Source organism: Culex pipiens, chromosome 2, assembly GCF_016801865.2.
Source record: "Culex pipiens pallens isolate TS chromosome 2, TS_CPP_V2, whole genome shotgun sequence".
NCBI classification, from domain to species: Eukaryota; Metazoa; Arthropoda; class Insecta; order Diptera; family Culicidae; genus Culex; species Culex pipiens.
In genome coordinates this window covers 61417415-61442935 of record NC_068938.1, presented here as the reverse complement: position 1 = coordinate 61442935, position 25521 = coordinate 61417415, and the positions used below count along the sequence as shown (strand labels likewise).

Genomic DNA, 25521 nt, shown 5'->3' with positions numbered 1-25521 from the left:
TTCAAGTTAAAAATCAAAACAGTGTCGTAGGTCTTGATGGCTGTTACGGTCTATTGCAAACTAACACGAGAATGGTACATCTTCATCTCTGATTTATCATTTAATTCTTCGACCACCCTAGCTTCCTCACCAACACTGACCAAATTCACTACCACATCCCACCCAAACGAATAATCCGCGAGCATAACTCGACCACCCTTTATGCTCATCTTTCTCTCCGTCCGAACCGGCTCGCGACGCTTCCCAACCCTATTGATGCCTTTTCTTTCCCATTTAGAGCAGTATTGGTGCAAGCCGGCTGCTCAATCGACGCGCCGACCACGCGTTATTCTCCCGATATCGAGGGCTAAAAACATAAAAGAGAGAGAGCAAGAGCAAAAAAAGACGCGCTTCTTTCCGTTCCGACGCTCATTCGCTCACGAACCGCGTCGGCAGTCGGACGTACCTCCGGAAGATCCTTTTGCGCGTAGAAGAAAGCGACGCCGCGTACCGCGTGGCAGGCCCGCGTTTTGTGGAAGCTGAGAGGAAGGCACCGGGAGTGTGCGCGAGTGTGTCCCTTAAGGTTGTGCGTCTCTCTGTGTGTGTGCGTGTTAGCCAAGGACCAGAAGGAGATCCTTGAGTTATTCGACTACGACGCCCGTCCAGGACGAGGTGAATTCGTTGTAATTAGTGCGAGAAGTGACTGGGAGCTTTTTGGTGGAATCGGATTAACTAAGAAGGAGAGGAAGCAGAAGCAGACATGCCGGACGCAGCAGTTCCTGCCAAGGGCAGCATCCTCGGATGTAAGTGTCCTTGTTAACATAGGAACATTTGGAAGAAAAACAGAAGAATATTGTGGTTACCCTTGTTAGAATACCGGAAAGGTCAACGTTCCCCGTGAAGAAAGCACCCCTCAAATCCATAACCATAAGCCGTAGCACGTAACAGGATTTATTACAGCTCTACTTCAGTTATTGTAGCACTATATCGCGTTATAGAGCCGACTTTGTGCTCCGAAGTTGAAATTCCAGTTGACTCCAAAAGACTTCTTGAACAACTTCTCTGGACGCTGAATCCGGTTTCGAGATTTGGGACACAGATCCACACCTTGTTCTGAGCGTGTTACTGCTCCTCCTCGCATAACATTCAAGTCTTTGGCAAAGGTCATTCTGTCTTCGACACACAAAAGAAGAAAGTAAAGTTGCTCTACTTTCTTCTTCCCCGGGTTTTCCAAGTATTGAACCCCAGCTTCTTCTGCTCATTCGAATTGCTTCGTGCGATTGAGGTTCTAAAATTAAATCGTCACTGGTGAGATCGCGTCGAGTCGTGGATCGCCGACGCAGAGAAATCCAAAAGAAGTTTTGTATTTTAATTTATGCACGATTTAAGCACATGTGTGTGCGTGTGTGTGGTGAAGAAGGGGCGTTGGTGTGATGTGTAAATATAGAACTGCGATGGATGCGTTTGGGATAGCAGTTCTGTTGGGGCGATGACAGCTGCATGGGGCAAGAAAGACTGTTAATGGATGGGGCTTACTGTTGACTTTGTGAGAGGCGGTGGAACCCCTTTTCTTTTAAAGGGGACCCACCTGCTGCTTGGGGAAGAAAAGGGGGATTTCAAGCTTGCGTGGAGTTTTGAATCATCTTGTTAGATTTTGCTTCCAGCTGTTAGCAAGGAATATTTCAGTCTGTAAATCTTGCTTTAACCAGCAGATTCCTGATTTAATAGTTAATCAGTAAGATACACAAAAGTAATTTATTTAAGAAGCTTTTATTTTGGTTTCAAAATATATTTTGCAATTTTTCTATTGCATTTTTATAGGGACACTTTACTGTACATGTTTGCATAACTTTAACTTTTTTTACAACACTTTACTGTACATGTCTGTATTAATGTTCCATATGCATTTTCAAACAAGTTAAAAAAAATTCACGTAAAGGCTTATTAAATGATGCCGTCAATCACTTTAAAATAAACCTAATCATCGCTCTTAAATACTCTGTAATTAATTAAAATTAACGAATATTTTGATCCAGGGTTGGTAAATTCCAAGGACAGCGTGAAATTCGTGAAATTTGAAGATTTCCGTGAAATTTATAGTTTTCTCAAAATTTGAAAAATTATAAATTTTACACAAATCTTGAGATTCAAATCGATTCTTTGAAATTGAAACAAAATAAATACTTCATCCATAAAAGCTTATTAAATAAATTTTATTAATATTAAATGGAAAAGCGCGATATTAAACATTTGTAGAGTTGTTGGTAAAATATACAATAACAAAAAAAATATTACCAAATTAACTGAGGAGTGAATGCTGCTGAAAATTTATATGATATTATCAAAAACTTATCACAAGCATGATAAATATTGTCAATCATTTGATTGCAGTTTTTTTTTTCAATTTTTGAATTTTTCAACAAAAACTTGTTAAAGTTAACTGAACGAGTAAATTGTGTTTTTTTTAAGAGATTGCACAGATGTTTTTTAATTGAGTTTATTTATTTTTTAAAATCAATTAAATTCAAACATTCATGTAAAAGTAACATTCTCTTCCCTGAGTCAGTGTATCATTGAGTGGAGTAGTAAGTAATCAGAATATAGAATGAAAAAATGAATTCTTTTGGATTAGATAAAAAAATATTCAGAAAACAAATTGATATTCAGAGATGATGATTTTGTAATTTTTCCATTCGTGGTAATAACAATTTGATTATCTTTTTATTTTAATAGGTATAATTTAAAAAGAAATTTCAAAAGATTGGTTTATTCAACATTAAATGAATAGTATTATTGATTATGAAAATCACATTTGAAAGACATAACATTTTTTTCTGAGACCTGTTTAATTTTCATGATATTTCATTATTTGAGTGGATAATTCACGTGCATAAAAATTTTGTTTTTTTTTTGTTTTTGTTCTGATTTTTATTTTTAATATAGTTTTTGGATAAATACCTTCAATAAAACTACTCGGCAAAATGTCGCACATTATTCAAGTTATTTTAATTATTTTGGCTGGACAAGATGTTAAATGTTGCTGTAACACGAAATTCAATAAAATGCAAAAAAAAATAGAAGCAATTCAGTGAAATTTTTCAACTATATTCAAAACTTGTTTGGAAATGAGAAAAAAAAGTTTAAAAATAAAATAAAATGAAGCATAATAAGTAGTTTCTATAATTTTTACAAAAGATTTTTAAAGTTTTTTGAACGTTTTTTACGTTCCGCGAAAGTTCCGTTAAATTTGATGGTTTGAAATGAGGGTCCCAATGAAATTTGAAATATTTGAGCGTGAAAAATCACTTAGCCTAAAAATTAAGGTAAAATTGTGTTACTGATTTCCGGCTTCACGTGAACGCCATTTCAAATATTGTTCAATTTGCTTTTTCTGATACTTTTTGTCTATTTTTTTTTTCAGAGATAAAAATTATTATAACTAGGACTATTCATAAAAAAAGTTACACTTACCTATTACCTTCCCTATCTCTGAGATTTTGAATATTTGACAATTCATTTCTGAAATACAGCCTCACAAAAAATTGAATCGATGCAAATCAGGTTTTCTGAGAGCTTTTAACTTTTGTAGAAATATTATTTAAAGCCTTTAAAAAATATTTTGTATGGATGTTTTACTTTCAAGAGATCGATAATATATTCTCAAAAGAGCAAATTCGATTCTGGTTTTATATTTATTTGGGCATATTATTTACTAAAAACTTTTTGGTTAAAGATTAAAAGATTCAAAAACGGTAGTTTTTTCCATGCAAATTTATACAGCATAACTCTCGATTGAGGATAAAAGGGTAAATACTGTCAAAAGTTATGAGCACTTGATTGAAACTTAGAAATTATCATTTCATTTCATTTACTTCGTTGTTAAAGCACTTGTGTGACGTAACTATCTTAAACTGAGGTGTGAACTACCTTTCTACAGCTGATTAATTCAAAGTTGGGAATAGAGTTTGCTGGTGCTTAGAATCGAGTAAATTTACTGCAGAAAAAATATTACAAAATAAAACAGAAAATAACTTATTGTATTACCAATTTGCTCGACAGAAATTACCGGATTTTTTTAACGATCTTGATCATCCTCAGTTGGTTCCGCATTTAAACATCCACTTTCACTTTCATTGCATTCATTCCCGCGTCTAGACGGTTGGACCACTCGGTCGATTTTGGTTTCAAAAATCGTTCTCGATTTCGTTACGATGCGCGTGTGTATTTTATAGGTTGAACTGGCGTAATTTCATGGGACGTCCATAACGTACGTGGGTAACTTTTTCGTCCAATTTACGATAGGTTCAGAAACTAAATGCAAACGATAGGTTGAAAAAAACTTTAAATTTTTGTCACCAAACAAACATAGTAATTTGTCAATTGCCCATCAGTGCCGAACGATGCCACTTTGAATGGCCTTTGAAACGAGAATACATAATGAGTATGTTGTTGGGGTATTGCACACAGGTTTTATCCCTTATCCCCGAATCCCACTTTCCCGAATCCCATATCCCCGAAAATCATTTCCCCGAAAATTCCACATCCCCGAAAATCATTTCCCCGAAAGTGCCACTTCCCCGAAAATCATTTTCCCGAAAATTCCACGTCCCCGAAAATCATTTTCCCGAAAATTCCACATCCCCGAAAATCATTTTCCCGAAAATTCCATATCCCCGAATGTCATTTACCCGAAATGTCGTTTTCCCGAATTTACATATACCCGAATGGTAACTTCCCAAAAAATTAAATTGTTCCTGATGATAACCTAGATATAAAAATTTAATAAACCTTAATATTAAATTCTCCTACGTGTGTATTTAAATATGAAAAAAAAAAACAAATAACCGTAGAAGGCAATCTATAAACCACGCGGACACTTAAAGAGTGCGGGGTATCCATCCACGTTCCATAAATATTTTTTTTGTATGGGCAATTATCAATTATTATTCAATTATTCAATTATTTTCAAAAAAGTGTCCACGTGGTTTGTGGATAGTCCCTTACAAATGTTTACGGTAGTCGAGCTCTTACTTGTGTCAAACGCATTCTGACCTGAAATCCCTTTGGCCAGTTGTCGCACTTACATCAATTTTCCGGGTGTGTCAAGTCGGTTTTTTATTAATATCTCAGGACTGAAATCGAATTTAGGGTTTCTGTGTAGGTCAAAAGATGAGGCATTGTGAGCTGCACAAAATGGCGTTCTTAACTCAATTTGGCTCAAATTCGACGTACGACAAGCGAGCACGACAGCGACGAATTGTGAAAAATAGGCAACTGTATTAAACGGCACGCTGCCATTTAGATTTGTTCATCATAAATATGTACTCCGTTCAAGATGTTCTCATTCTCTACATCATTTGTCATAGTCGGAGTTTTTGTTGGATTCGGTGGAGTCAGTTCTTTTTGAAAGGCAGTTGGAGTAACTAAATCTCAGAATCCGGAGTTCAAATTCTTTAACTCCGCAAACTTGGAAAATATCCTGGAATAAAATGCTTGACAAAAAAAACTCGGAATTTTTTTAACGTTTAATTGTGAATGATACTTCATCGATCGCTACTTCCCCGAACCCGGTCAGGCGGGTATGCCCGTTGCTCAGAACCGCGCGCGCGGTTCTGGGCAACGGGCATGCCCGCCTGACCGGGTTCGGGGAAGTGGCGTTCGGGGAAATGGCCGTTCGGGGATATGGTCATTCGGGAAAATGATTTTCAGGGATGTGGAAAATTAGGGGAAGTGGCCATTCGGGAAAATGGTTTTTAGGGGAAGTCGCCATTCGGGGATGTGGCCATTCGGGGAAATGGATTGTTCGGGGAAATGATTTTCGGGTAAATGACATTTCGGGAAAGTGTCTTTTCGGAGATGTGACATTCGGGGAAATGACTTTTCGGGAATGTGGGTTTCGGGGAAATGTCATAGATTCTGCACACACACTGTTTTTTTTTATCTTTCCCTCAATGAACTGGTCACTTTAGATGTGTGTATGTGTTTGGGTGGTTCCTGTCGGCATTCCGGGTCCAACACCATGTTAGCAGCACTAGACATTTTTCGAATTCTTCCTCACTGTCTGGTTTTGTTTATTTTTTTGTTGTTGTTTTTTTATTCCTTGTGTTGTGCCATTCTGCTGTGCAGATGCTGCTGCTATTTCAAATGTAATCGGTTAGATAACCCTGGCGTGAACTGAGTTCACAGCCTGTCAATGGCAGTGACAAGGAGCTCAGACAGAGACGTATAATTCACGAATGAGACGAATTTGCAAAAGAAAACATACGTGAAGAATGGCCTGGTTTTTTTTATTATTATTCTAGCTTTATAAAATATTAACCGAGCCACGTAGCCTAGTAGTAACGCTTCCACCTCGTAAGCGGTAGATCGGGGTTCAAATCCCGGCTCGGACCAACACAACTGGTGATCTTTTCTCTTCTGGATTCGATTGCTTAGTAAAGGGAAGGTAGTGTATCGTCACAAACTGGACCTTATCAAGACACCTTAGGAAGACAACCTATGTTAACATTAAGTTGAGAATGAAATTGCCACTGAATCCGCTTTGTAAATGCCGGCCCCGATACTCTTCACGGGTGTTACCCTCGGGAACAGGGAAAGATTTACTTAACTTTTTTTTAAAATATTTGTAAAAATATAAAACTATGTCTTCCACACAAATATTAACAACTCTTAAGAAAAATTTAATATTTTGCAAACAAAACGCCAGTAGCTATCTGCCACACGCGCAGCATCAAATTATGCAACATTTGCGTGGGGGCAGCGCAGATATCTCTTACCTGACCAAAACCATGCACTTGGAACGCTTCAAGCGGTTCGAAATCCAAATCCTTGCCGCTTCCCAAATATGGCCATGCCAAAACCAGTTTCGCACGCTGCTGGCCAAGGAGAGGCTACGGTTTGCCATTTTCGGTGCCCTGAGGTCTTAAATTTTGGAACAACATAGCCCTATATCGATCGGGGATCGTTGACCCTCCGGAGGAACGTGTTTGACGCAATGTTTTTGCGAGTTAATCGTCCCTTGGGGCAGATGAGATTTCTACACTCAAATATCAACCAAAGTGCCCAGCGAAATATTTATTTCATTTAGACACAGGTCAAATTTGAACATCAAATTTGCACTGTTGATTTTTGCAATAGACTTTTCTGCAGTGAACATTTTAAAATGTTTGTCTAAATTCATTAACCCTCTCTTGCCCATTTTTTTCGATTTTTTTATTTTTTCCCGTGTCAAGGAGGTCTTGAGCAACTTATATTCTATGAAAAACTTTATTTCTCTTGTTTTATGTTTTGCTTGTTTTATTTTTGATATTTTGCATTTATATTGTATAGTTTATGTTTGTTTTTGGTAGTATTTGGCCTCCTATTATCACATTTTGCCTTTCTTATTTGTTTTGTTCGTTTTTCACATTGTCCGCCATAGAATGGCACAATTTTCTTTCAAATTGTAAAATGTGTAAACTGCCGCTCTAATCGAGTATGTAAAAACAGCAAGCCGAGAAAAACGCATGTCAAATTTGTCCCGCTCATAAAGCTACGTGTTAGAATTTCACGAAAAAGTGGATTTTCTCTAGTTTCTAGAACAAAGTACTAAATTTTATTGGTTTTTCTGATAGTTTACATGATTTCGAACCAAACTGCATCATTACCTCAAAATTGACGAAATTACATATGGGACGGACTAGCTTCGAGCGGCAGTAAAGGCATAGTCTGGGACACTACAAAAATTACTGTATGCTTAAAGTAGTACATAAAATATAGGAGCCAAAGTTGACCCCTAGAAAATATACATATATATATTTTTTTTAAATTTTAAGCAAGTCACAAAAAAACAAACTTCCAACCCTAAAATTTTCTAAAATTCCAAGGGTTTTTCTTTCCAATGCTTTTTAAGGATTTTTTTGGCGAATTTTAAGTTGAAGCCAAAAAAACTTGGAAGAACTTTTTATCCTCTTTATACTTCAACTTATTTTTTAGGGCGTTGAAACTGTAAAAAAAATGATTCTTGTTTGTCAGGGATAGATTTTTGTGCAATAATAATTATCAACAATTTAAAATACAATCCGAAATATTTTCTCTTCAAAAAGTTTGTAAAAGTAAAATGATAGCAACAATTTGTAATTTGTAATTTAGGTGTAGGCGTGGCTGAATGGTTACGCTGTTCGCTTTGAAAGCGGAATGTTCTGGGTTCGATTCCCATCTGCTCCTATCGAGAAATTATGGAAAGAAGGAATTCTGAACACTTGAATATGAACGAAAAATTCATTAGCTCGCGGCGGGGTTCGAACCCCCGTCCTTTGGGTCAGCAGACAAAAATGCTAACCACCAGACCATTGAGGTAATTCTTGGAAGTCCTGGTCAATAACAGAATAGCAACAACGGGTAGACACCAATGCTATGCTATGCTATGCAACAATTTGTAATTTGTAATTTATTGAACAATTTAACTATAGCCTGATAGTATAACATTTTGTATCAGGTTAAGGTTTTCTAGGCTTCTCCTCTTCAAGAATGATTTGATCCAGTAAATTTAAATTTTGGCAGCTTATTTAGTTTTTTATTTACTATAAAACATACAAATAATGCGAGGACAATAGCACACACAGATAAAAAAATATTATGAATAAGGACGTTGCAACCATTTTTGAAGTATTTGTGTGCAACTCTGACCAAAAAATACAAAAAAATACATAAATTGAAAATAACAAGTAATAATTCAATATAAGAATGAAAAAAATGTTTTAAATTACATTTTCCACCAGTCCAGTTATTTTGAATACATTAGAGCAGTTTTCTAGGATTTCGGTCATTCGATTTTTTTTGTATTTTTTAATCCGACTGAAACTTTTATGGTGCCTTCGGTATGCCCAAAGAAGCCATTTTGCATCATTAGTTTGTCCATATAATTTTCCATACAAATTTGGCAGCTGTCCATACAAAAATGATGTTTAAAAATTCAAAAATCTGTATCTTTTGAAGGAATTTTTTGATCGATTTGGTGTCTTCGGCAAAGTTGTAGGTATGGATACGGACTACACTGGAAAAAAATGATACACGGTAAAAAAAATTTGGTGATTTTTTTATTTAACTTTTTATCTCTAAAACTTGATTTGCAAAAAAACACAATTTTTAATTTTTTTTATTTTTTGATATGTTTTAAAGGACATAAAATGCCAACTTTCCAGAAATTTCCAGGTTGTGCCAAAAATCATTGACCGAGTTATAAATTTTTTAATCAAAACTGATTTTTTCAAAAAATCGAAATTTTGGTCGCAAAAATTTTTTAACTTTATTTTTCGATGTAAAATTGAATTTGCAATCAAAAAGTACTTTAGTGAAATTTTGATAAAGTGCGCCGTTTTCAAGTTATAGCCATTTTTATGTAACTTTTTTCGAAATAGTCACAGTTTTTCATTTTTTAAAATTAGTGCACATGTTTGCCCACTTTTGAAAAAAATATTTTTGAAAAGCTGAGAAAATTCTCTATATTTTGCTTCTTTGGACTTTGTTGATACGACCTTTAGTTGCTGAGATATTGCAATGCAAAGGTTTAAAAACAGGAAAATTGATGTTTTCTAAGTCTCACCCAAACAGCCCAACATTTTTCAATGTCGATATCTCAGCAACTAAAGGTCGTATCAACAAAGTCCGTAGAAGCAAAATATAGAGAATTTTCTCAGCTTTTCAAAAATATTTTTTTCAAAAGTGGGCAAACATGTGCACTTATTTGAAAAAATGAAAAACTGCGACTATTTCGAAAAAAGTTACATAAAAATGGCTATAACTTGAAAACGGCGCACTTTATCAAAATTTCACTAAAGTACTTTTTGATTGCAAATTCAATTTTACATCGAAAAATAAAGTTGAAAAATTTTTGCGACCAAAATTTCGATTTTTTGAAAAAATCAATATTGATTAAAAAATTCATAACTCGGTCAATGATTTTTTGCACAACCTCAAAATTTCTGAAAAGTTGGCATTTTATGTCCTCTTAAACATATCAAAAAATAAAAATAGTGTTTTTTTGCAAATCAAGTTTTAGTGATAAAAAGTTAAATAAAAAAATCACCAAATTTTTTTTACCGTGTATCATTTTTTTCCAGTGTAGTCCGTATCCATACCTACAACTTTGCCGAAGACACCAAATCGATCAAAAAATTCCTTCAAAAGATACCGATTTTTGAATTTTCATACATCATTTTTGTATGGACAGCTGCCAAATTTGTATGGAAAATTATATGGACAAACTAATGATGCAAAATGGCTTCTTTGGGCATATCGAAGGCACCAAAAAAGTTTCAGTCGGATTAAAAAATACAAAAATTAAAATTGAAGAAAAAAGACCGATTCCGTAGAGAATTTCTCATTAGTTTTTAAAATATCTAAGTATTTTTTTTTCGCAAAAGAAAAACTTTCTGCGTTACTGTACTTTGGATTTTAACAAATTTCAGAATATTTTTAAACGATCTCAAACATGATAATTATGACTAACAACACAGAAAAAATGCATTCTATATTGTTTTCAGTAAATCAAATTTCTATTCTATCCAAATAAGCCCGTTTTAAGCACTGTGAGCTAATATTGATATCCAAAGTGTTGATAGTTTCATTGAATGTATGTATAAACTGTTGTGCAAGGATGGATTTCATTTTTTTTACACGGATTTTTACGATTTGAAAAAATCATTTGGGATAAAAAGTGTTTTTATTTAAGGTTTTGGAATGGTCGGGCATTTTAAATTTGGATCTAAGTGGCCACCATGATTGAGTCTTACTATAATATCAAATCTTAATTTTTATATATTCATTTATTATTTGAAACAGGACCTCTCGTATTCAAACAAATTTACAAATCTATTTCAAATTTCAATTTAATCATTTTACCTGAATTTTTATACCGTACAAACAAATTTTCCAAACAAATTTTGCGTGCAACCTTTGGTCACCAACACACTGTTGTAAGCCATACCGCACCGAAACGCACACGAGCAATTTTCCATCGTTTCCCACACACAGCTTCAATCAAGGAAAATCTCCCCCGTTGCAACCCCACCTTCTCCTCTTGGTACCACCCACCAAAAGTTTTTCCCACGCGTGTGAAATCGTCTGCCGGCGAGGAAAAACCAACGAAGGGAAAGGTCACGCAGAGGACACAATGCTTCTTCGGCGAGAGGAAATCGAGGCCAACCAATAACTTTTGAGTGCCCGCAAATCCCGCAAAATAAACAGCATTCTTCGTCTCTCGTGACAGCATTTTTTTTTGTTTGCACAGGTTTTGTTTATTTTGACAGCACTTGACGTTTGCAAGCGAAAAGTCAATTCGTCAACCGCGCGTCTCCATTGTTAGTTGTGGTACAAATTGTGGCACAACGTAATTTAATACATGTAAATACAAAAGAAAATTAGTGATAAACGAAGGTGAATGAATCTCTTTGTAATCAGTCGAAAATCGTGTTTGGACATGTAAAAGTAATTATCTGTCAAACAAGACGTGGCGAAGACGTGGCGAAGACGTGGCAAAGACGCACGCCACACCATTTTTTTCCAATTATGTGTTAATTTTGTTAATTTTGATCATTGCTGCACGCATCTTGAACACACACACACGCCGTTAGATAATTATCAAACAAAAAAGACAAACAGCTAAAGAAAACGAGGGCCTCCCGTTTTTACAGTTTGACATTGAATTATCCTTTCGAAGGCCAGGTAATGTGCCGGTCGTTCCGGTCTAGCCGCAGCAATGAAAGTGAAATTTTGTAGGCATTTGGCCTTCAAAGGTTCCCAAACTTTCTCTGGTAAGGGAAGGGATCAAATTGAGAAGAGAGAAAGAGAGGATGAACAAATTCTCACACAAACACAGAAACAAATGGAAAAATGAGAAGGAGAGAATTTTCCGCAATAATCTTTTGTTTGGCAGGGAAATCAACAGGTTGCTTTGGCAGGTGCGGAGAAATGTAGTAAAACTGCAATTTTTGAGCAAAATAACGTAAATATAAGTATGTCACAGTAGGACTTTTTGGCGGGCATTCAAGGGTTTGTTCCGGTGGCCATGCTGAGTCCAAATCCAAAATATGAGCTTGATTGGACGTAACAGGAGCTGGCGCTCTGCATTTGAATTTTAAATGGGATTTAATCGGTAAAAAAAGATTTTTTCAAAAATGTCAAGTGGGGCCAATTTTTCGAAAAAATTACAAACTTTAAAGGTCTGTACCGAGCTCCAGGTTGCTCCAAATTTCAATGCTATACATACCAAAAGATGCGCCAGGATCTGGCCTACACGCCGATGATGTTGAAAATAAACGCTTCAGTGGCCAAAATGCCTCAAAAAGTGACATTTTTGAAAAAATCATTTTTTACCGGTTAAATCCAATTTACAATTTAAATGCAAAGCGCCAGCTTCTGTTACGTCCAATCAAGCTCATATTTTGGATTTGGGCTTAGTATGCCCACCGGAACAAACCCTTGAATGCCCTCCCAAAAGTCATTTTTGCTACACTCTAATGTCACAGATCTTATTTTGCGATAGAAAGGATTGCTATAATTTAACCTTAATTCGAATTTAATGCATTTATTTACTGTATTTCTTTTTTTTTATTCAAACTTTGCATAGCAGATGTACACTAAAATTAAAATCGTTAAAATAGAAAAAAATTAAACTTCAATAAATTATGTGTATTTTTTTATTGATTTTAGTTTTGCATTGATTCTATTAATCTTGCAATGTTGTTAACGGTCATTTGATCGAGTTTCTTGGCGATGATTTCACCGCCAGATTAAACGTTAATGATAATGTAATTATTGAGCTTAGTTACCTTAATTCGAATACGGAAGTTCCAAGGAACTCGAAAATTGTTAAAATATTTTAAGGTTATTTGTATATTCGTTTATTAAAATCCCAGAAAGTACTTTTTATAATTTATTTTACCTGATTTTATCAATCAGCTATATATTTTCTTCATCAAATTTACCATTTTTATTACTATGTTTGTTTTCTTTTTTCCATCCTTGTTCTTAACATGACAAAATCTCCGAATAGAACTAAAGCAAAAAAATTAATGAATTATGTTTAATGGTAATAGAACATAAACCGAAAATTATTCAAATATAAAAGCAAGCGTATGCTTATTTTTGGATTTTTTTTTTTTTTGACATTTTCGATTTATATAGCTTAACAATATTCTCTGATTCGCTTCTATTTTATCTCTTTTAAATTTTATTTATTTCCAAATCCAACAGTTCAGTTTAGCAATTTCTACTGTTTCAATTTTCTTCGACATTTTGCAATACGTATAAAATCAATAAAATATTCATGAAAGGTTATATCGCTTCCTTCAAAAATCAAGAAGCAAAAATATAATCTATAACAAAAGCATCAAAATTTCAAAAAAAGATACAATTTTTAATTTTTTGATTATCACGGAGACCGTTTGGAATTTCGTGAATATTTCACGGGACTCCAAAACAATGGCGAGGGTTTTAAGATAAAAAAGAATATTATGAAGCAAAATACATTTAATCTGAAATAAAAAAAAAGTTTGAAACTTCTTATTTATTTTCTAATTCTACCTTCAAGTCAAATGTTAGTAAATTTTTACTACAGGGAATGAAAAATGTTTAAATTTAGTAAGTTTCCGAAGAAAACCTTGTAAAATACAATCGATGTTGTCCCGACTCGCCCTAGTTCACGGTAGTAGTTATTTCACAGCAAATGTTTTAACAATTATAAATTATTGGTTGGTAACCTCTTCAATTGAGAACTTACTGTAATTTACATAAAAAACCTTTGTGAGTGATATATTTGTGGAATGTCGTTATTTTTAAGCATTGATTTACGAAAATAAAAAAAATCACGGGGTTACACGGAAATTTCAAAACATTACAAGTTTTAGGCTGTCAGCGTCATCGTGTAATTCGCTAACCTTAGAACAAAGCTAAATTCTACTAAAATTATATCAACGCTGGAGCTTTTTGTGTAATATATTTCATTTTCACAATATACCGTATCGTTCTATGACAATCAATGCAAAATCGAAACAAATTCTTGTCTTTGAGACATATATTTCAGAACATTAAATTTTATTATCCAAAAAATATATTTTTTCAATTCTTTCAGATTTGTAGCTGCATTATTATTAGATTACTTAAACTTTTGAATACAATACCAAGATATTTGCAGATAATCTAATTATATACAAAAGCAGGAAAATTAAGATTTCTTCGAACTTAAACATTTAGTAGGAACAAATCTCAAAAATAGTACACTGAAAATTTCTTAATGTACTTTTTGATCGTCAGTGTAGTTTTCTTTTTAAAAATTGTATATTTTTGTTATCAAATTAAAAAAAATACAAAAAAAAAGAATGCGATAGAAATTGTGATAATTTCGAGAACTTCTCATGAAAAAATGCATAAATCCATAAATTTAGCACTTCAGGGTTTTTTGGTATTTAGAAAAATATAATTTCGACGGAAATACAAATACAAACACAAGTATGTGTTTCAAATTAAACTTTCTCAGTAAATGACTTTTGTACCATTGTTGGAATAAATTAAAGAGTTCAATACAGAGCTTGCCATTCCAGACACCTACAGTAATTACACTCAACAGTAGCACATCGCATTGAACTTGAAGGGAATGGTGTCTGAATCAAGTCCAAATGCAGAATCGCTAAAACAAAGAACACAAAAAAGAGCACAATCTGACAATAGTACCTGCTCATCGATCCATGACCGATGACGATTCGCTTGCACAAATATCTGCACTTGGTCGGACCCCTCCGGTAACCTTTGCAGGCAAATCAGACATCCGGTTCTGTCAACTTTTCAGACATTGAAGACTTCTTGCAATGGAAAATCGTATCCGTGTCCATCGTCCCATCTCCAACTTTCAACTTTTCCCTACAAGATGGCACTTGGCAGAGTGACAACGTCTGTATTCAAATGATTACGTCCCACCGCTCGAACCTGTTGCACACACGCGTAAGCTGTCAGCTGGGATTATGGATGGTTCAATCGATGGTGATTGCGATAGCGCAGCGACCATTAGAAGAACTGTCATCCATCATATGGGGAGCGGTGACTTAACGAGAACCCCCGGCGTAACGGTGTGGCTTTCCCTTTGGCGGAAGAAGGAAATTAATTGCAAAATAAATCATGATTACTGAAATGGAAAAACTTTGCACACGTTTCCGACTATTTTTTTTCTTGCTTCAAACATATGGGGTGGGTGAAAGAAACCTGCTGTGGACAGGAAACTCGTCAATTGAGATGCAAATCTCGTATCGCGAAATCTCCCACAACAAAAGTATAAATAGATTTATTTCCTTTCCACAGTAAATTACAGTGTAGGGCAGAAATGTATCAAATGTAAAGGGGACTCAAAAAAAAAAGATAATAACTGGAGCAACACGAGAAAAGGGCGGATAAGCATTTTGACAGCTAGAACTATTTTGCAAATTCCGAGACAATAGGTAACTATTTAACAAAACTCGCAGCATTAGAAGGTAGCTGGGAAGGCCAGCTATTGTTTAACAAATCGAGTTTTGTGAAAAAGTTACCTGTTGGCTCGAAATTGGCAAAATAGTTCAAGCTGTCAAAATGCTTATCCGCCCTTTTCTCGTGTTGCTCCAGATAATTAGTCAATTTAGGGCACCTTACCTTGCCATTCCAAACGTTATTGTATGCTAAATGACTTTATCTCTGGTTGCGTATCGCCGCAGAATGTGATGAATTGCATGGTTTTCAATAGTGTTGACCATGTGGGTGTTAGATTCTATGTTTTGACTGAAGTAAAATCAGCAAATTGAATGTTATTGTTTGCTGAGTACGAGTATATTTACTTTCTGTGATGTTTGTAATAAAAATTATTAAATAAAAACAAATGTTCATTAAACTAACTTCAAGTTTATAAACTAAATTACATTACGTTAAAATTCATTTTAAAATCTCAAATCAAAAGATTCTGTCCAAAATCAGCAGAGGGAGGTGCGGAAAATCACGTGCTGCCACCGGGGCCCCGGTACACACGTCATTAGTAGTTTCCGGAGTAGATTAATTTGCCATTTGAATTGTAAGATACGGGTGACGGGTGACATGCCAACATGGCCTGACGCGTGCCGACCACCGTGCCATTGTTCTGTTATGTCATTATTTTAGTGTCGTTGGTGATGCTTCGTATGAAGTAAGGTGATGGAGTTTTAACGAATGGTTAGTCGATGCACCACAAGCTTGTGGGGCGGTAATAAAACGGGTGATTTTTAATTTCACTTTTTGTAACTAAAACTTGATTTGCAAAAAACACTATTTTTTTATATGTTTTAGGGGCCAACTTTTCATAAATTTCCAGAATGGGCAAAAAACCGAGTTATAATTTTTTTTAATCAATACTGATTTTTTTACAAATCTAAATATTGGTCGCAAAAATTTTCAACCTTACTTTTCGATTTAAAATTGAATTTGCAATCAAAAAGTACTTTAGTGAAATTTTGATAAAGTACACCGTTTTCATGTTATAGCAATTTTTAAGTAGCTTTTTTGAAAATAGTCGCAGCTATTCATTTTTTTTAAATTAGTGCCCATGTTTACCCACATTTGAAAAAAATATTTTTGAGAAGCTGAGAAAATTCGCTATATTTAACAATGTTCTCAATTTTTTTAAATCAAGAAAAACATTTCAAAGGGGACAAACATTCAATATTACGCCCTTTTGAATTGTTAGTGTGATTTAAAAAATTTAAAAATATTGTTATCGAAAAGACCGGAAAATTTCACGAATGTTTCATATTTGATTAAATTTACGATTTATGATTTATGATTTATGATTTATGATTTATGATTTATGATTTATGATTTATGATTTATGATTTATGATTTATGATTTATGATTTATGATTTATGATTTATGATTTATGATTTATGATTTATGATTTATGATTTATGATTTATGATTTATGATTTATGATTTATGATTTATGATTTATGATTTATGATTTATGATTTATGATTTATGATTTATGATTTATGATTTATGATTTATGATTTATGATTTATGATTTATGATTTATGATTTATGATTTATGATTTATGATTTATGATTTATGATTTATGATTTATGATTTATGATTTATGATTTATGATTTATGATTTATGATTTATGATTTATGATTTATGATTTATGATTTATGATTTATGATTTATGATTTATGATTTATGATTTATGATTTATGATTTATGATTTATGATTTATGATTTATGATTTATGATTTATGATTTATGATTTATGATTTATGATTTATGATTTATGATTTATGATTTATGATTTATGATTTATGATTTATGATTTATGATTTATGATTTATGATTTATGATTTATGATTTATGATTTATGATTTATGATTTATGATTTATGATTTATGATTTATGATTTACGATTTATGATTTATGATTTATGATTTATGATTTATGATTTATGATTTATGATTTATGATTTATGATTTATGATTTATGATTTATGATTTATGATTTATGATTTATGAGTTATGATTTATGATTTATGATTTATGATTTATGATTTATGATTTATGCGTTTAGAATTTTGGATCCAGGATTTAAGATTTAGAATTAAGGATTTGAACTTTGCTCCAAGGGGTAATTCTGGTCCCTAATTACGTATAAGAGGTCAATTTTTCGATATCTGGTGACGGTGGGGTGGTACGACCCCTTTCATGTTTCTGGATTTTAACAAAGACACTTTTTTCAGTAATTTGTAGCTCGAAACCGTGAGCAGAAAGAAATTTGTTGTCAAAGGGTTTTTTGTGTGAAATTGAATGCCCTCAAAATTCCGAAAAAACCGTTTTTTTAATTAAAAAATTAAATAATGGTATTAAAATCGATGCCATTTTCCGTTACTCAACTGTAAAAAATAGCAGATAAAAAAATTCAAGTAACAAATTGTTTGAAGTTTTAAATAATTAGTCTAATATTTGAAAAAGGTCGTACACTCATCCCTCATATTCGGAACAGTTTACAGATCGGCCAATGTTCAAAAAATCATAGCAAATCGAAAGTTGAACATAATAATTCGCTTTTACCTCCATTTGAAAGCTTTTCTTGAGATCTTTCAAATGCTGTATCGAACAACTGCAAATTTTAACTTTTATATCAAGTTTTTGAAGAAAAACTTTGACCCTTGAAATCCACAAATTCGGAACACTTTTTTCTTACGGATGTAAACAAACTTTGGTTCTCTCCCGGAGTACAATTTTTTTACAAAATAATGACTTTAAACACTGAAACCAATGAAATTCAAGCTTAGTTATGATTTATGAATGGTCTGATAACATTTTTTGTGAAAATATCCGTTAAATTCAGGTGTTTCACAATTGTGGGAGGCACAATAACATTCCACAATTATGGAACAGGCAATTTGGAGGCAGTGATTTGCTGCTCTGAATAAAATAGTCTTGACATGCAGTTTTTTGTTCTAAAAGCACTACTTTTACTAGTGAAATAGCAAGATAATGTCCAAATAAAGGTCCTAAAAATAGTAGGGTCACCAGAAAAGATGCATTTGGCATGTTATTGACAAATTATCACAAAACTGTTCCGAATTTGTGGGTGTTCCGAATATGTGGGATGACTGTATCAAAACTTGAAATGCCTTTTCAACAGTGTCTGGACCAAATATTATTCAAAGATGTTGACCCTCGGCCTAGTTTCCACAGTTTAGCCTAATATTTTTGCCGATAAACTGCAAAAACAGGATTAAAAATCGAATTTACATTTTTTGCCCTCTGTTTTTTTTTCATTATTATTATTATTATTATTATTTTTTTTTTGAAAATTTCATATTTAACCAAAACTAAACGTTCCATTCGATTCTTCTTCTTCTTCCAGCGCTGATCCCGGCCCGTTACATCCTGGCCGTGCTCGGTTCCATCGGAATGGCCATCATCTACGGGCTGAAGGTGAACCTGAGCGTGGCCATGGTGGCCATGTTGAACCACTCGGCGCTGGCGCACGGTGCCGGACCGGTCCATGCCGCCGCAGCCGAGCATCACGCCGACGCCGAACCGGTCTGCCAGGGCAGCAACTCGACGGAAGCGGTGGAGGTAAGCTTGGCAAGGAGAGAGCGCGGGGGTTTGCTGATTGCAGAAGAAATGTGACCCGAGGTAGAAACTAGTTGCGAGCTGGAACCGCGATCTGTCGCGCGAAATGCAAAGTTGAAAAGTGGAATTGAGCACATCTTGATGCAATTTGCAATTGGTTTTCAGCAGCTTTTCAAAATGTAATGAAGCTTGAATATTAATTGGACATCATGGCTTGATCATTTGAAATGTTACATAAATCAAGTACAAAAAAGTGGGACACTTTGAACAATTTTGAAAAAGAAGACGAAAGTGTTGATGGTCCATTTTTTAAGGGGGTAAGAGAAACTATCCACGTTATACCCAAGTAAGCTTAGCTTGGAGTTGTGCGATTTGTACCACTGTGCAGTGGGAAAGGATGTTGATCTCAAAGCCCGTCTTTAAAATATCTCACAATTTCATAACTTTCCAGCTTCAGCTCAAACCACACTTGATCGCATTTTAATCAAAATAGTTCAAGTCGGCGATTCTGCTATACATTTTCGATCAAGAATCACCCCAGGCAAACGCACAACCAATCCGAAAGTGAAACCAATTGAGCCAGCTTCTGCTGATAAAGTCGGATCGGTTGAGTTGAACTCTGCTGAACGGCGGAAATTGGACGAAGAATTTGCTTTTAATTGAGCTACTCAGCGCACAACAATCCGGTGGCCAATTGGAGGAGGGAGAGATGTGCCATTTCGGAACTCGTTGAGAATCGTTTCGCATATTGGTGTTAATTGAGGGGACGCACACCAATTTTCGGGACCAGAATCTGTGCTCACATGAGGGCACTTGCTGTCAAGCCGTTATCAGATACCGTGCTCGACGGCCCAATTGATACCGTTTCGTCTGATTGAGCCCATAAATCAATATTTGGCTAGGCTAGAAACGGTCCATACATGACTTGTTTTTTTTTTTCGGCACCTCTACTTCTCTGGTTCAAACTGGCTGTGTTGAACGGTGATGAAAAGTGACACCAGCGCGCACACTGACTGAACGTCAATCTTCCTCCCTCATCTGCCAAATTGTTTGAACAGCATTTTTGTCGGAGTTGAATTGATATTGGGCTGACAACTTGTTGCGAGGTTGATAGACTTTGGCTGCCGAAATTATATCAGCGCTGCGAGAAGCCAATTGGTACGGGAATAAATTATATGATTTCAATTTATGATACGGTCAACGCTGGTGGATGGGGCCACTTTACTAAAAAAAAATGCTGCGTCATCGAGTGACATCATAGTGATGCTGGGATCCTACTGGCCGTGAACTTGTGATGGAATCTTTTTCGGTGCTAAATTATTTGGTTCAATTCGTTTTTATATACAATTTATAGGCTTCTGGAGTTTTAGACTTTAGATGGAGATGTTTTCACTTCAACTCTTTGCAACATATATTGAGTAATAAAACGAAATTTATTGAGAGCATTCTATAGAATTTGTACAGTTGTAATACAGTCATTCCACATATTTAAAAAACCCACAAACTCGGAACACTTTTGTGGTATTTTTTCAATAAGATGCAATTTTTCTTCGACCCTTCTATTTGCAGGTCCACTATTAAAAGTTGATGTTTCTTAACAAAATACTACATGTAAAGATTAGTTAATCAAAATCTCCCCCATATTGTTTTTGTTACCGAGAAATGATGTTAATCAAGATCTGCAAAACAATGCCTCCAAATTACCTGTTCCATAATTGTGGGATGTTATTGTAACTCCCACAATTACGAAACGCCTTTTTAACTGAAAATTCCTCAAAATTGACTAAGTTATTACCTAACCATAGTTGACCTTAGAATTTTAACGGTTTCAGCATTTGTAGCCATTTTTATTTTTGATGCAATGAAACTTTCTGATGGATTTGAAACAAACTAATTTTTCACCAAAAAAAACTCCCCAGACCCGTTTTTTAAGCAATTTTTTTCATTTATTATGGAGACTAAAACAGTCATTTTTAAGTTAAACCATTTTATTGAATTTGTTGAGAGTTTTTCCTTCAAAGGATTAAAATAATTCGCAAAAGTTTCAAACCAGGGTGACCACTCAACCCATTTTTAAATTCCTGACTTTTCCAGAAAGCTCAAATAATAGGCATTTCTTTTCTAAAGAATGATTTCAAACAAAAAACTCTTTATAAGAGAAAGTCAATAGCAATAGTTTAAGATAACTTAATTTAACATTTCATTCATTATTTTATTTTATTTCAAATCAAAGAACGCTTAAAACATGATTGCTGTTATCATTCTTTCAAAGAATTTAGAAAAAATTCTTGGAATTCGTTAAAAAAATGTTTTTATCAAGATCTTTTTTACTATGTAAATTTTGATATTGAATTTTTAAATGAATGTTTTAAAATGAACTAGATAATAGTTGTCAGTATTTAACTGACTTTTTTTTTCAATTGAAAATTCAGTTTGATAAGATTCTATGTTTATCACTTATTTTAAGCGAAATAATTTATTAATAATTAATTTGCAATACAAAAAAAAATCTAGGATTTTTTTTGCGATTTCAATTTTTTTTTGTTTTCGAAACGTAAAAAAGGTTTTTTTTTTCATTCAGAACGAACAACGATTGAATTTTATTCGATATTTACGTTTTCCGATAACTGAAAATCAATCTTTAGTAGGTTATTAATTTACCCATACTCACAAAAAAAGTTCTGGGGCAAAATTTGGGAAAAAAATATATTTGAAATTACTTAATGAATGCTACAAATTGTATTTCAAGTTTTTGTTCACGCAAATCAATGGGGGTCAGCGCAATTTATCCCGATTTCTTGTGAGTTGGCGGAGAATTACCCATTTCTTAAAAGCCTTTTTCAAAAACATTGAAATAGTGAAAAGAACCTTAAATTCAAAGTAAGTAAGTAAGCAGAATTGAGTAATTTAATTTGAAAATTGTGCGAAATATTATAATATAATTCAAAAGTTAAAAAATAATTTTCAAACAAAACTGCTTAGAATTCCCGACTTTTTGACAAAAGAATCACAAATTCTCGACTTTTTCCCGATTTTCGGCTGATTTTGGCGAATTCTGAATTGAGTGGCCACCCTGTGTTTCGTTGTTTAACATTTTAAATCGAACCGAGATAACGTCAGTTGTATTGAGATGCGCCAGTTGAAATATGAAAGCTGATTGAATAAATATCATTTAGAAACACTTTTTTTTTTCTCACTTTGCATTCATTGCTGGCACAAAGCGTGTGATTTTCAATGTCCAAATATAAAATTTTTAGAGCTACTAGAAAAAATATATATAGTAATGCTCCAAATGCATGACATATTTTTCAAATGTTTCACAGTTATTTTCAAGAATTTTTTTTTTTTAATATTCTATCGATGAAATTTTGATTTTTCGACTTTTACAGTTTATTGATTTTTTGTGCGAATTTTTAGTCACCAGGGGGATATAACAAAATTTACTCAATATATCAATTAAATATCAATGTAGATAAAATTCTAATCTTTCATACTTATTCATACTTCCAGAACAATAATTTTTATATAGTTGTGACAGTAAAACTCTGTCCCCAATTACCCAAAACTCATGAAAATAAAGTGTATTTTTTAAATGTAGTATTTTTTCAATAAGGCAACGGATTTACAAACTTCAAAAAGGTGAGAATTCACTCTATCAGAACGAACTATTAAGTGAGTTTGACACCTATTCAACTATATGACCAGGTCACTTAGAAATCTGGACCGATTCAGATAAAAACGTCCGCACATTGAGAAGCAATGAAGGGTTGGCTTGTGACATGTTAGGGGAACTATGCCCTTTCTCAGCCTATTTCTATTATCGGCCTATCAGCACTTTGATCATGAATTACGGCTTTTATAAAGTGTTTTTGACTGTTCCAAAGTAATAAATAGCTTAAATAAAAGTGAGCAAGCAACTGTCCATTGTTGATACATCTGAAAATGTTGATTTAATAGCGGAAAACGGAAAAAGTGATGAGAATTGGTCGAACGGCTTAGAGTGATTAAAAAATGGGTATATTTCCCCTACTTTGAAAAGCCTTGAATTTTTTGAAGAAGAAAACGAAGCATTTTAATTAAACAAACTGTTCAATCTTTAGGTTAGTATTGAACCAAAAGTGACCGCTAGAAAAATCATTCTTCCAACTAGATAAACCTCGATAAATGTACGACCCTTTAAAGATGTTTTAAGGCACCTACTAGTGATAAAAATGGCCTAAAAACCGCTTTTGGATTAGCAATCAGATTGAACATAGTCATGGAAAAGATGTTATGGAAATAGAATAAGATTTGTTTTTTTTTTTTTCAGGACGGTCCGTTCGCCTGGAGCGAACCCCTGCAGGGCACCATCCTGAGCTGCTACTTCTGGGGCTACTTCGTGTCGCAGATCCCCGGCGCCCGGATCGCCGAAAGCGTCTCCGCCAAGTGGGTCATGTTCTTCTCGGTGTTCATCAACGTTCTGTGCACGCTGCTTACGCCGGTCGCGGCTGAGATGCATTACGGCGCAATGATTGCGATGCGAATTGGAGAGGGCATTGGCGGAGGAGTTACGTTCCCGTCGATGCACGTGATGCTGGCCTCCTGGGCACCGCCGAACGAGCGGTCGGTCATGTCGGCGATCGTTTACGCTGGAACCGCACTGGGCACGGTTATTTCGATGTTGATGGCTGGTGTGTTGGCGGGCAGTTTGGGCTGGGAGTCGGTGTTCTACGTGATGGGAGGTTTGAGCTGCATCTGGTTGCTGCTGTGGGTGTGGCTGATTCAGGACAGTCCGAACAAGCAGGCGCTCATCAGCCAGGAAGAGCGTACCTTTATTACGTCGTCGCTGGGATCGGAAGGAGGATCTGGCCATGGTGGACCGAAGCCGGCTATTCCGTGGAAGAAGGTGTTCACTTCGGGACCGTTCTACGGTATTCTGATTGCTCACGTTGCCAACAACTGGGGCTGGTACATGCTGCTGATTGAGCTGCCGTTCTACATGAAGCAGGTGCTGCAGTTCAACATTAAGGAGAACGCCGTCGTCACCGCCATTCCCTTCCTGACCATGTGGTTCTTCAGTATGTTCCTGAGCAAGACGCTGGATGCGCTGCGTGCCCGTGGCAAGATCAACACGACCATTGCCAGAAAGATCGCCACCCTGATTGCTTCCGTTGTTCCGATGTGCTGCTTGCTGGCTCTGTGCTACATCGGCTGTCGGCGTGGACTGGCCGTTGCCCTGATGACCATCGGTATCACCTCGATCGGTGGCATGTTCTGCGGCTTCCTGTCCAACCATATCGATATCGCGCCCAACTATGCCGGAACTCTGATGGCCATCACCAACACCGCTGCCACCCTGCCCGGAATCATCGTACCGATCTTTGTCGGCCAGATTACCCATGGAAATGTAAGTTCCACCCTTAATTCTACCCCTAGAGTATCTTCCTAATCGCCCAATTCTCCTCCTTTTAGCAAACCATCGGCGCATGGCGCATCATCTTCTTCGTGACGATCGCTCTCTACATCTTCGAGATCTTCGGCTACACCTTCCTGGGCTCGGGCGAGGAGCAGTCCTGGAACCGGGGCGACAAGGCCAACAACGGCACCGTAGAGCACGGCGAGGTCGAAGCCACCCCGCTCAACACCAAGGAACCGGCCAAGAACTACTCGCAGGAAGAGTAAACAAATCGATGATATCAAAACTCTCGTTTCTTACTTGAGATTCTTTTGTACTACTGCTACACAGATAGACACACACACACAGAGCTACAAATCATCAACTTAGTTTTACATACTTAATTTCGAAGAATGTAGGTACTTATATGTAGGTTTACTTAAAAACATTACAAGAGACAGTCAATTTAAACGTTATTTTTTATACTTTTGCGTGTGCGCGCGCAGAAAGCGACGGCTTATTGCCAAATTTCATTGTCGTAAGGATGATTAAACTTCTGAGAATGTTGTTAATTTTCTTTAAAGATTTTAAAATAAAACAAACTCACAAATAAAAACACGAAATCCAAACCGCCGAACGAAATAGCTGCCATATCTGACGAACAACCAACAAACAATCACGAAATAGGAACCAAACAAAACAACTACTTTTATTCAAATTCCCAGGATTTGTATTTTTCAGGAAACAAGCAATCAACAGTTACTTAACAAGACTTCTTGCAAGGCATTTAGCGAAATCATGAAACTGAGAGAAAAAAAAAGTCGTAGATAAGCGTAGTTTGAAAAGGATAAAAGTGAAGCTTTCTAGATAAAGAGAATTACAACTGAATACAAAATCAACAGAAAGTAATTGAAAGAATAATGTGTGGCGCTCTCGCTGAAACAAATAAACTGAGGATTAAAGCTAGACGTCACAAAATTAAACGTTCCACAAAACAAAATGCAACAGTTCTTCAACTGATCTCCTAAAACAATCTTCTTTCACCAGCATGATACCAAGAAATGT

The 25521-nt window shown here is 35.1% G+C and overlaps 1 protein-coding gene across 1 annotated transcript; it reads left to right on the top strand.

Moving 5' to 3' along the window:
• Positions 1-393: 393 nt before the first annotated feature.
• Positions 394-25340, top strand: LOC120420602 (sialin). The gene is made up of 4 exons (XM_039583680.2): positions 394-782; positions 18871-19085; positions 23392-24468; positions 24534-25340. Exons 1-4 carry the CDS (start codon positions 740-742, stop codon positions 24741-24743), a joined length of 1545 nt encoding a protein of 514 aa, XP_039439614.1. The 5' UTR covers positions 394-739; the 3' UTR covers positions 24744-25340.
• Positions 25341-25521: the final 181 nt, after the last annotated feature.

Coding starts and splice junctions, on each gene's coding strand:
- LOC120420602 (XM_039583680.2), top strand. CDS start 740: ATGCCGGACGCAGCAGTTCCTGCCAAGGGCAGCATCCTCGGAT. Junction 783..18,870: donor CAAGGGCAGCATCCTCGGAT/GTAAGTGTCCTT, acceptor TTCTTCTTCCAG/CGCTGATCCCGGCCCGTTAC. Junction 24,469..24,533: donor GCCAGATTACCCATGGAAAT/GTAAGTTCCACC, acceptor TCCTCCTTTTAG/CAAACCATCGGCGCATGGCG.